Source organism: Lolium perenne, chromosome 7, assembly GCF_019359855.2.
Source record: "Lolium perenne isolate Kyuss_39 chromosome 7, Kyuss_2.0, whole genome shotgun sequence".
In the NCBI taxonomy this organism is placed as follows: Eukaryota; Viridiplantae; Streptophyta; class Magnoliopsida; order Poales; family Poaceae; genus Lolium; species Lolium perenne.
In genome coordinates, this window is record NC_067250.2 from 306,203,781 (window position 1) to 306,216,797 (window position 13,017).

A 13,017-nucleotide genomic window follows, 5' to 3' on the forward strand; every position below is an offset into this window, starting at 1 on the left:
CGCCGCCATCGCGACGCCAAGATCTGGGGGACAGGAGTCTCTGTTCCGGCACGCTGCCGGAACGGGGAAGTGCCCCCGGAAGGCTTCTCCATCGACACCGCTGCCATCTCCACCGCCATCTTCATCACCGCTGCTGCTCCCATGAGGAGGGAGTAGTTCTCCATCGAGGCTCGGGGCTGTACCGGTAGCTATGTGGTTAATCTCTCTCCATGTACTTCAATACCATGATCTCATGAGCTGCTTTACATGATTGAGATTCATATGAGTTTTGTATCACTATTCATCTATGTGCTACTCTAGCAATGTTATTAAAGTAGTCCTATTCCTCCTGCACGTGTGTAAAGGTGACAGTGTGTGCACCGTGTTAGTACTTGGTTTATGCTATGATCATGATCTCTTGTAGATTGCGAAGTTAACTATTGCTATGATAATATTGATGTGATCTATTCCTCCTACATATGCATGAAGGTGACAGTGTGCATGCTATGTTAGTTCTTGGTTTAGTCTATTGATCTATCTTACACTATAAGGTTACTTAAACATGAGCATTATTGTGGAGCTTGTTAACTCCGGCATTGAGGGTTCGTGTAATCCTACGCAATGTGTTCATCATCCAACAAAAGTGTAGAGTATGCATTTATCTATTCTGTTATGTGATCAATGTTGAGAGTGTCCACTAGTGAAAGTGTAATCCCTAGGCCTTGCTCCTAAATACTGCTATCGCTACTTGTTTACTACTGCTGCGTTACTACTGCTTGTTTACTGTTTTACTGCGTTACTACTGCTGCAATACTACCACCATCAACTACACGCCAGCAAGCTATTTTCTGGCACCGTTGCTACTGCTCATACTTATTCATACCACCTGTATTTCACTATCTCTTCGCCGAACTACTGCACCTATTAGGTGTGTTGGGGACACAAGAGACTTCTTGCTTTGTGGTTGCAGGGTTGCATGAGAGGGATATCTTTGACCTCTTCCTCCCTGAGTTCGATAAACCTTGGGTATCCACTTAAGGGAAAACTTGCTGCTGTTCTACAAACCTCTGCTCTTGGAGGCCCAACACTGTCTACAGGAAAGGAGGGGGAAAGTAGACATCAAGCACTTTTCTGGCGCCGTTGCCGGGGAGGAAAGGTAAAAGGCACTCATACTCCGGTTCCAGGTAAAGTACTTTTCTGGCGCCATTGTGTTTGTGCTCGAAGCTATTTCCTTTAGATCCTGCAATTGCAACTTTTTGTTTCTTGTTTACACTAGTAAGGCATAATGGACAACAATGAGCTTCTTATTTTATTTCCTGATTTAAGACATGGATGGTTTGATCCGAAAATTAAAAAACCCATGGAACATGTTAGCATGAATACTTTGAACACCATTGTTGCTAATGATATGGAAAATTCTAAGCTTGGGGAAGCTGGTTTTGATGAGCATGATCTTTTTAGTCCCCCAAGCATTGAGGAGAAAATTTTCTTTGATGATACTTTGCCTCCTATTTATGATGATTATAATGATAGTGGTCTTTTGGTGCCACCTACTATGGAGAGTGAATTTTGTTGTGATTATACTATGCCTCTTACACTTGATGAGAATAATAATGATAGCTACTTTGTTGAATTTGCTCCCACTATTACTAATAAAATTGATTATGCTTATGTGGAGAGTAATAATTTTATGCATGAGACTCATGATAAGAATGCTTTATGTGATAGTTATATTGTTGAGTTTGTTCATGTTGCTACTGAAAGTTATTATGAGAGAGGAAAATATGGTTGTAGAAATTTTCATGTTACTAAAACACCTCTCTATGTGCTGAAATTTTTGAAGCTACACTTGTTTTATCTTCCTATGCTTGTTACTTTGCTATTCATGAACTTGTTTATTTACAAGATTCCTTTGCATAGGAAGCATGTTAGACTTAAATGTGTTTTGAATTTGCCTCTTGATGCTCTCTTTTGCTTCAACTACTATTTCTTATGAGTGCATCATTAAAACTGCTGAGCCCATCTTAATGGCTATAAAGAAAGAACTTCTTGGGAGATAACCCATGTGTTATTTTGCTACAGTATTTTGTTTTATATTTGTGTCTTGGAAGTTGTTTACTACTGTAGCAACCTCTCCTTATCTTAGTTTTGTGTTTTGTTGTGCCAAGTGAAGCCTCTAATCGAAGGTTGATACTAGATTTGGATTTCTGCGCAGAAACAGATTTCTATCTGTCACGAATCTGGGCTGTTTTCTCTGTAGAAAAATCAGAAAAATATGCCAATTTACGTGTGTGTTCCTCAGATATGTACGCAACTTTCATTAGTTTTGAGTTTTCTGATTTGAGCAACGGAAGTATTTATTAAAAATTCGTCTTTACGGACTGTTCTGTTTTGACAGATTCTGCCTTTTATTTCGCATTGCCTCTTTTGCTATGTGGGATGGATTTCTTTGTTCCATTAAACTCCAGTAGCTTTGAGCAATGTCCAGAAGTGTTAAGAATGATTGTGTCACCTCTGAACATGTGAGTTTTTGATTATGTACTAACCCCTCTAATGAAGTTTATGAGAAGTTTGGTGTGAAGGAAGTTTTCAAGGGTCAAGAGAGGAGGATGATATACTATGATCAAGAAGAGTGAAAGCTCTAAGCTTGGGGATGCCCCGGTGGTTCATCCCTGCATATTTCAAGAAGACTCAAGCGTCTAAGCTTGGGGATGCCCAAGGCATCCCCTTCTTCATCGACAAATTATCAGGTTCCTTCTCTTGAAACTATATTTTTATTCGGTCACATCTTATGTACTTTACTTGGAGCGTCTGTGTGCTTTTGTTTTTTTTTGTGTTTGAATAAATTGGATTACATCATGCTTGTGTGGGAGAGAGGCACGCTCCGCTGGTTCGTATGAACACATGTGTTCTTAGCTTATAATATTCATGGCGAAGTTTCCTCTTCGTTAAATTGTTATATGGTTGGAATTGGAAAATAATACATGTAGTAATTGCTATAAATGTCTTGGGTAATGTGATACTTGGCAATTGTTGTGCTCATGTTTAAGCTCTTGCATCATATACTTTGCACCCATTAATGAAGAAACACCTAGAGCTTGCTAATTTGGTTTGCATATTTGGTCTCTCTAAAGTCTAGATAATATCTAGTTTTGAGTTTTGAACAACAAGGAAGACGGTGTAGAGTCTTATAATGTTTACAATATGTCTTTTATGTGAGTTTTGCTGCACCGTTCATCCTTGTGTTTGTTTCAAATAAGCCTTGCTAGCCTAAACCTTGTATCGAGAGGGAATACTTCTCATGCATCCAAAATACTTGAGCCAACCACTATGCCATTTGTGTCCACCATACCTACCTATACTACATGGTATTTTTCCGCCATTCCAAAGTAAATTGCTTGAGTGCTACCTTTAAAATTCCATCATTCACCTTTGCAATATATAGCTCATGGGACAAATAGCTTAAAAACTATTGTGGTATTGAATATGTAATTATGCACTTTATCTCTTATTAAGTTGCTTGTTGTGCGATAACCATGTTTACTGGGGACGCCATCAACTACTCTTTGTTGAATATCATGTGAGTTGCTATGCATGTTCGTCTTGTCTGAAGTAAGAGCGATCTACCACCTTATGGTTAAGCATGCATATGTTAGAGAAGAACATTGGGCCGCTAACTAAAGCCATGATCCATGGTGGAAGTTTCAGTTTTGGACATATATCCTCAATCTCAAATGAGAAAATTATTAATTGTTGTTACATGCTTATGCATAAAAGAGGAGTCCATTATCTGTTGTCTATGTTGTCCCGGTATGGATGTCTAAGTTGAAGAATAATCAATAGCGAGAAATCCAATGCGAGCTTTCTCCTTAGACCTTTGTACAGGCGGCATAGAGGTACCCCTTTGTGACACTTGGTAAAAACAGTGCATTGTGATGATCCGGTAGTCCAAGCTAATTAGGACAAGGTGCGGGCACTATTAGTACACTATGCATGAGGCTTGCAACTTATAAGATATAATTTACATGATGCATATGCTTTATTACTACCGTTGACAAAATTGTTTCATGTTTTCAAAATCAAAGCTCTAGCACAAATATAGCAATCGATGCTTTTCCTCTATGGAGGACCATTCTTCTACTTTTCAATGTTGAGTCAGTTCACCTATTTCTCTCCACCTCAAGAAGCAAACACTTGTGTGAACTGTGCATTGATTCCTACATACTTGCTTATTGCACTTATTATGTTACTCTATGTTGACAATATCCATGAGATATACATGTTACAAGTTGAAAGCAACCACTGAAACTTAATCTTCCTTTGTGTTGCTTCAATACCTTTACTTTGAATTATTGCTTTATGAGTTAACTCTTATGCAAGACTTATTGATGCTTGTCTTGAAGTGCTATTCATGAAAAGTCTTTGCTTTATGATTCAGTTGTTTACTCATGTCATTACCATTGTCTTGGATTGCTGCATTCACTACATATGCTTTACAAATAGTATGATCAAGATTATGATGGCATGTCACTCCAGAAATTATCTTTGTTATCGTTTTACCTGCTCGGGACGAGCAGAACTAAGCTTGGGGATGCTGATATGTCTCTGACGTATCGATAATTTCTTATGTTCCATGCCACATTATTGATGTTATCTACATGTTTTATGCACACTTTATGTCATATTCGTGCATTTTCTGGAACTAACCTATTAACAAGATGCCGAAGTGCCAGTTCCTGTTTTCTGCTGTTTTTGGTTTCAGAAATCCTAGTAACGAAATATTCTCGGAATCGGACGAAATCAACGCCCAGGTTCCTATTTTTCCCGGAACCATCCAGAACACCCGAGAGCCGCCAGAGGGGAGCCCTGGGGGCCCCACACCACACCCTGGCGCGGCCAGAGGGGGGGCCGCGCCGCCCTATGGTGTGGGCCCCCCAGAAGCCCTCCTGCGCCGCCTCTTCGCCTATATAAAGCCCCTGGATCGAAAACCCTGAGGCGTTCGACGAAAACCACAGAAACCTTCCAGAGCCGCCGCCATCGCGACGCCAAGATCTGGGGGACAGGAGTCTCTGTTCCGGCACGCTGCCGGAACGGGGAAGTGCCCCCGGAAGGCTTCTCCATCGACACCGCTGCCATCTCCACCGCCATCTTCATCACCGCTGCTGCTCCCATGAGGAGGGAGTAGTTCTCCATCGAGGCTCGGGGCTGTACCGGTAGCTATGTGGTTAATCTCTCTCCATGTACTTCAATACCATGATCTCATGAGCTGCTTTACATGATTGAGATTCATATGAGTTTTGTATCACTATTCATCTATGTGCTACTCTAGCAATGTTATTAAAGTAGTCCTATTCCTCCTGCACGTGTGTAAAGGTGACAGTGTGTGCACCGTGTTAGTACTTGGTTTATGCTATGATCATGATCTCTTGTAGATTGCGAAGTTAACTATTGCTATGATAATATTGATGTGATCTATTCCTCCTACATATGCATGAAGGTGACAGTGTGCATGCTATGTTAGTTCTTGGTTTAGTCTATTGATCTATCTTACACTATAAGGTTACTTAAACATGAGCATTATTGTGGAGCTTGTTAACTCCGGCATTGAGGGTTCGTGTAATCCTACGCAATGTGTTCATCATCCAACAAAAGTGTAGAGTATGCATTTATCTATTCTGTTATGTGATCAATGTTGAGAGTGTCCACTAGTGAAAGTGTAATCCCTAGGCCTTGCTCCTAAATACTGCTATCGCTACTTGTTTACTACTGCTGCGTTACTACTGCTTGTTTCTTGTTTCTTTGCGTTACTACTGCTGCAATACTACCACCATCAACTACACGCCAGCAAGCTATTTTCTGGCACCGTTGCTACTGCTCATACTTATTCATACCACCTGTATTTCACTATCTCTTCGCCGAACTACTGCACCTATTAGGTGTGTTGGGGACACAAGAGACTTCTTGCTTTGTGGTTGCAGGGTTGCATGAGAGGGATATCTTTGACCTCTTCCTCCCTGAGTTCGATAAACCTTGGGTATCCACTTAAGGGAAAACTTGCTGCTGTTCTACAAACCTCTGCTCTTGGAGGCCCAACACTGTCTACAGGAAAGGAGGGGGAAAGTAGACATCAGGCGTCATCCTAAGGATATTCTAGAGATGACTAAACACCTTTGGTGGAATGGGTATATGCGTGACTACGACCCGCCGGTCGACTTTTCTTGGCACGAACGTGATAGAGGTGAGGTGATGCGGCAGCGGATCGATGGCAATGAGAACGATGGCATCTTAAACTTGCTAGATGATCTTCGGGATGCTGACATGCCAGAGTTACCATGGGACGAACAGTCTGAACCGGAGGAACCGCCTGAACCGGAGGGGCCGCCACAACCGGAGGAACTTCCAGAGGAGGAACCTGAGGCAACCGCGAGGGCCTTCATTGATATGATGGCCTCAGCTAGGAGGCCTCTATACCCGGGTGCAAAAATGTCTCAACTTGATGGCATCACGCAGTTGCTAGCCGACAAGTGCATGTTTGAGAGTACTCGAGCATCCTTTGAAAAGACTCTGAGCACAGTAGGTAACATGTTGCCTGAAGGTCATTGCTTGCCCAAGACCATGTACGAAACGAAGAAAATCTTGAAAGCATTGAAAATGGATTATGTAACATATGATGTCTGTCCAAAACTTTGCCTTTTGTTTTGGAAAGACTATGCGGATGACAAGTACTGTGCCAAGTGTGGTCACTCTAGGTATCATGAGGTAGATGTAGGCAATGGTCAGAAGAGGCAGACAAAAGTAGCCATAAAGATTCTTCGTTATCTCCCATTCATCAAAAGAATCCAGCGGCTTTACATGTTCGAGGAGACTGCCAAGCAGATGACATGGCATAAGACCGGGATAAGATTGCAAGACGAGAAGAAACGGGTACCCATGGTACATCCATCTGATGGTCAATCATGGAAGCGCTTCGATGAAAAGCACCCAAATGAGGCAAGTGAGGCTCGGAATGTTAGAGTTGCGATAGCAACCGATGGATTCAACCCATATGGTATGTCGACTGCCGCGTACAGCTGCTGGCCCGTGTTTGTTATTCCGCTCAATCTCCCTCCCGGAGTCGTAATGCAAAGGAAGAACATATTCTTGTCGATGATCCTTCCAGGGCCTGAATATCCAGGGAAGAAATTGAGTGTCTTAATGCAACCACTTGTGGATGATTTGCACCACTCGTGGCATCACGGTACATTGACATACGACCGAGCATCAAAGAGAAACTTCATCATGAAAGTTTGGTTCCACTATTCGATGCATGACCTACCCGGGTACGCCTTATTCTGTGGGCATAGTACAGCTGGTAAGTTTCCATGCCCAGTGTGCAGGCACGAACTAGAATTCAGGCACCTAAAAGCTGGACACAAATATGTTGCCTTTGACAAACACCGCAAGTTCCTCAGTCCAGGGCATCGGTTCAGATCTGACAAGAAAAACTTCACGAAAGGCGTAGTTGTGCTTGAACATAAAGAAATACCAAAGTTCAATGGTGCAACTGTTGATGCTGAGCTACGTGCTCTCCAGCCTAGTAAGGAACCCGGCCACCAATTTGAGGGATATGGTAAAACGCACAACTGGACTCACATAGCAGGCATAATGAGCTCGAGTATTACAAGGACCTTGAACTTCCCCATAATATCGATATGATGCACACCGAAAAGAATTGTGGGGAGGCATTCCTTAACACCTGCTGCAACATACCAGGCAAGTCAAGGGATAATGTTTCAGCTAGAGTCGATATTGAGGAGATATGTGACAGGGTGGCTCTACACATGCAGCCTCCTGAGGGCAATCGAAAAGGTTGGTTAAAGCCGCATGCCAAGTACTGTCTTGATAGCGCCGACAAGAAGGAGGCATTTACGTGGCTCAAATATGACGTGATGTTCCCTGATGGTTATTGTTCGAATATGAGTAAGGGAGTCAATCTTGCTACAGGAAAAATAAACGGGCTCAAGAGTCACGACTATCATATATGGATTGAGCGGCTGATGCCGGTGATGCTTCGAGGGTATCTCCCCGATCATGTCTGGCGAGTGCTTGCGGAGGTGAGCCATTTTTTCCGCACGGTCTGTGCTAAGCAGATATGTACCGAGGTGATTGAGAAGCTGCAGCAGCAAGTGCCGGACATGCTATGCAAGTTAGAGATGATATTCCCCCCAGGCTTCTTCACTCCGATGTTACATCTCATCGTGCATCTCGCCAACGAGGCACTCTTGGGGGGACCGGTGCAGTATCGTTGGCAGTTTTGTATTGAGAGGGAGTTCAAATATATTCGGTACAAATGTGGAAACAAAAATAAGATTGAAGCATGCATAGCTGAGGCAACTCTCCTCCATGAGATGGCAGACGCCACGACAATGTACTATGCCAATGATGTGCCCACTAAGCATAACCCGGTCGCTCGGTACAATTCCGATGAGCCCAACCGTGACCCAAAGCTCTTGCTCTTCAAATATCCCGGTGGCAAGGCCGGTGCCTCAAAAGTGGAGAACATTTCGCCAGAAGAGAAGGATTGCATAATGCTTTACGTGCTTATGAACATGGAGGAAGTGGTCGATTTCATGAGGTAAAATGATGAACCAATTACTTTGCAATCAGTAACTTGGTTTTGGTCTAATACGTATTTTCTCCTTTCAGCCAATTCCATGATGAAATGTGGTCAGGAAGAAATGGTCCCACTCCCACGCAGTGGTACACTCTTCTGAAAGAGGGTGCCCCGCCCTTAAATAAAAGCTTCGTGAACTGGTTCCATGAAAAAGTAATTTCTCAAATGTTCCTCTTACTTTGCAATCCGTGACTTGTCTTATTACACGTAACTAATGCACAAAATAATCTGAACTGAACTTGTAGGGAGCTGATCCCAATGTTGAGATGACAGATGAGTTGAGATGCGTTTCCCAGGGTTTTAACCGTAGAGTCCATACGCATGAGAAGTATGATGTAAATGGGTATCGCTTCCATACGGAGTTTCACCAGAAGAACCGGCCTAATGCAAAAACAATAAATACTGGGGTCTACACCCGCGGAGCCGATGATCTTGATTACTATGGAAGGTTACAAAAGGTATACGAGTTGACATTCAACAACGCAAACATAGAACTCAAGCTCTTTGTGTTCAAATGCCACTGGTTTGACCCACACGGTGGAATGAGAAGCACCCCTTCCATTGGTTTAGTTGAAGTTAGGCCTACAACCACCTACAGCGGATCCGACGTCTATGTTGTTGCTCACCAAACCAAGCAAGTTTATTATTTGTCCTACCCATGTCAGAATGAGGAACTCATGGGCTGGGAAGTCGTGTTCCAGGTATCGCCACATGGTAAGCTACCCATCCCCTCCGAGGACGATTACAACAACATTGACCCGGTAACATATGAGGGAATTTTCTATCAAGAGGAAGAGCAGTTCGGGGCTCTTCAAATAGACATAGGTCTTCAGGATCTCCACAACGATGTACAAATGCGTGGTGAGACCGTGGTGGACCTGAAGGACATAGCTATGCTCACCAAGCGCCATGCGAACAAAGACAACATTGTCGAGACTCAACCGGAACCCAATGCCGACCATGAATACTCATATGATACTGATTTTGATAGTGAGGCTGAGAACCCAATGCCTAGAGATGAGAGTGGTGATGAATGGTGAGGGTCTTTTATGCTTAGTACCTACATTATCATTATGCTTAATACATACATTTGTCATTATGCTTAGTACCTACATTATCATTATGCTTAATACATACATTTGTCATTATGCTTAATACCTACATTTTTCATTATGCTTAGTACCTATATTTGTCATTATGCTTATTAATTTTCAACATGCTTATTAATTATTTTCTCTTTTCTTATGCAGGTAATTGCCCAATATGAGCGGACGGAAGGCATCATCGAGCTCCTTGCTTGATCAGATGCATCAGCGGAAGCCAGGGCCGGGTGCTTCCAGACGGAGTGGAAGACCCATTGTTCCTACCCGGCGTTTCGAAGACGCAGACGGAGGACGGGGAGGACGAGGGGGAGGACGAGCTGGAGGACGAGGGGGAGGACGAGCTGGAGGACGAGGGGGAGGACGAGCTGGAGGACGAGGGGGAATGCACGGCTCCTTCTAGCTGACATTCCCTCTCGCCGCTCGGTGGCTTCACGATCTATGGACGAGGAGGAGGACACTAGGGAGGAGGAGGAGGACACTAGGGAGGAGGAGGAGGAGTCTAGGGACGAGGAGGCTTCGACGGAGATGGCTCCGAAGAAGTTGCGGATTCGTGGGGAAGCGCAGGTTCCCGATGAGAGTAAGGAACCTGCTACGGAGGATGAGAAGTGGCTCCTTGTCCCAGGAAAGATAGAGTAAGTAGTAAGGTGATTTCATTTTCGTTATGACACTTAGCATTTTCTAATGTTTGATAATTGTGCAGGAATTTCACATACACGGGGAAGAATGTCCGCGTGCCAGGGAGTCTGATTGGAGCTGCTATTAGGAAGTACTGGCCGGGGATGTACACTCCGGTCCTTGGGGGCGAGTCCAAGCTAGCCTACACTTGGGAAGACTTTGAGATAGCGCCTTACCCTGGCTTTACTTCGCCGCTGACGCCGTGATCAAGAAGTTTTGGGTACGTAATGCATACTCTTTGGGTTTCGTTCATATGTAGTTGATAACCCCACCGTGATAACTCATGCCTCTCACACTTTCTGTTATGCTTGATTGCAGCGCAATTATAGGGTGGCGACTGAGCATAAGGAGAGGGCGGACATGGTGCTCCGTAACATGTGTCGGAAGTTGACACGGCAGCAGTGGTACAACCAGAGGATCACGTGCATCGGCCACTTCTATGCTGAGCAGGGCGTAAGGTACACAAAGCCTGAGATTGTGCAGGGACTCGCCCCGGCTATGACGATAGATGACTTCATGTCGATAAGTAATTGTCAATGCGATTCTATGTACCGCGGCTAACTTGCAACTATATTGTTTGTTCTTCAAATGAGTTTTGATTTTGCAGGTTGTACGACATTGGGCTGATAATAATAAGAGGGCCGCCTTCATGGAGTTGGTCAAGAATTGGGTCGGCGAAAACCCCGATTTCAAGGCCGTGAGCGACCGGAACAAGGCCAACCGTGGGAATCAGGGAACACACACTGCGGGGAGCAGCAGCACCGATCGCTATCGGGAGCGTCTGGTACATATAAAAATGGAACAAGCTGCATTTTTTTGATTTTCGATGATATGCATAACATTTGTTTTGTGATGCAGGGGAAGAAGCTCGGGAGGGAACTTGGTGAGATGGAAGCGTGGACGCACATGAAGCTGGTGACGCCCCGTCCGAACGAGCCTCGGCCCGCGCCTGAGATGTACTACGGCAAGGCCAAAGAGAACAAGGAAAGATACTGCGAGGAGTACGCCAAGCTCCATCCAGAGGTGGAGGACCCTATGACCGAGCCGGTCGACGAGGTGGCGATGATGCTGGCGGGGTCCGGCCAGCCGCATGGACGTCCTGCCTGCCTTGCTGGGGGTTTCAAGCCTCAGAGGAACTTCACGCAGATCAAGGCTACCCTCCCCTCCGGCAGCTACGCTACCTCCTCGCGGACTACATGCCGTTCTCGGGTAGAGGTTGATGTAAGTCATCCACACTTTCATCCTCTGTTTTGACTCTTGTTCCTGAATGGCTATGTTGATGAGACGCATTATTTCTGAAATTGTAGACTCAGCTCGAGGAGGCCTATGCAGTAGCTTACGCGGAGTATCTCGAGAAGATTAAGGAGCATGACCTTGTGAAAGATGCCTATGTCCAGTGGACGAGCAACCAGATGGCGGTAAGTTTCAATCTCTATGGTTGCAAAACATCATAAGTCCCCATGTTTGAATCTGAGCTATCTCTCCCGTTTCTTGCAGAGTTTCACTCGGTTCATGATGACTGGAGTGCGAGAGGAACCACTCCCAGAGCCACCTCATCCGGGGCCGACGCCAGTGTTCCCGTCCAAGGAGGAGTTCTATATCATGTACAAGCGTCAGCGTCAGTTGACCCGGTAAGTTGCTAACTTGGCTAAGTTGCTAACTTGGTGTGACATGGCTAAGTTGCTAACTCCCTCCAACATGTAGGGATTGGGAGAATCCGGGAACGACACTCCTTGTGGTACGCCGATGCACCCCGGTCGCCATTCTCCTGGTGCTTCTGCCGAACCTCGGCATTTTTCTGGTTCCGGTGGCTCTCGTCGTGGTTCTACCTCCCCGAGCACCGTCGAGATACAGCGGCCTCACTTCACCCACTCGGAGCTAGATCGTCTGTAGCTAGATCGTCACTCGGGTGGTGCACCACCATAGTTTCTACATTGTACTAGCTACATGACACATGCTATATGTGTAGAATGATCTATGTAGGATGACTATATGTACCGTATTGCTTGTGTGCTATATTTGTACTAAATTTGGGATTTGGTGCCATATTTGTGCTATATCTGTGATGTGAGCTATATGTGTGCAATTCGTATATGATACTGCTATTTTATATGCAATTGCTGTGCAAATGGAGCAAAATCAGGAAAATTAAAAAAAACTGGGCCGCAGCTGTGCCGACGGTGTCACCGTCGGCACAGGCCCATAGCTGTGCCAAATGGCAGGGTCTGTGCCGACGGTGACACCGTCGGCACAGCTGCTGCCCAGCGCGCGTTTTTCCCAGGTCAAATCAAAACGTTTTCCCGCCGGTTCTGGGAAAAAAAAAGATGAAACTGTGCCGACGGTGAAACCGTCGGCACAGGTGGGCACGTTGACGGCAGCCGGCGTGACGGCGAGATGGGTGTGCCGACGATGGGCAGGCCGACGGCCACCGTCCAGCCGTCGGCGTACGCCTGTGCCGACGGTGTCATGCTACGCCGACGGTGCCCGCGCGAACCCCGACGCCATCTGTGCCGACGCCTGTACACCGACGGTCACCGTCGGCAGAGACGGTGCCGACTGTGGACTTACCTGTGCCGACGGTGCGGGGCCGTCGGCCCACGGCGTCTC

The 13,017-nt window shown here is 45.3% G+C and overlaps 1 protein-coding gene across 1 annotated transcript; it reads left to right on the top strand.

Annotated features, from left to right (window-relative positions):
- The first annotated feature begins 11,038 nt into the window (after positions 1-11,038).
- Positions 11,039-12,543, top strand: LOC127314336 (uncharacterized). The gene is made up of 3 exons (XM_071823522.1): positions 11,039-11,194; positions 11,269-11,828; positions 11,908-12,543. The coding sequence occupies exons 1-2, from the start codon at positions 11,060-11,062 to the stop codon at positions 11,662-11,664; spliced, it is 531 nt and encodes a 176-aa protein (XP_071679623.1). The 5' UTR covers positions 11,039-11,059; the 3' UTR covers positions 11,665-11,828; positions 11,908-12,543.
- Positions 12,544-13,017: the final 474 nt, after the last annotated feature.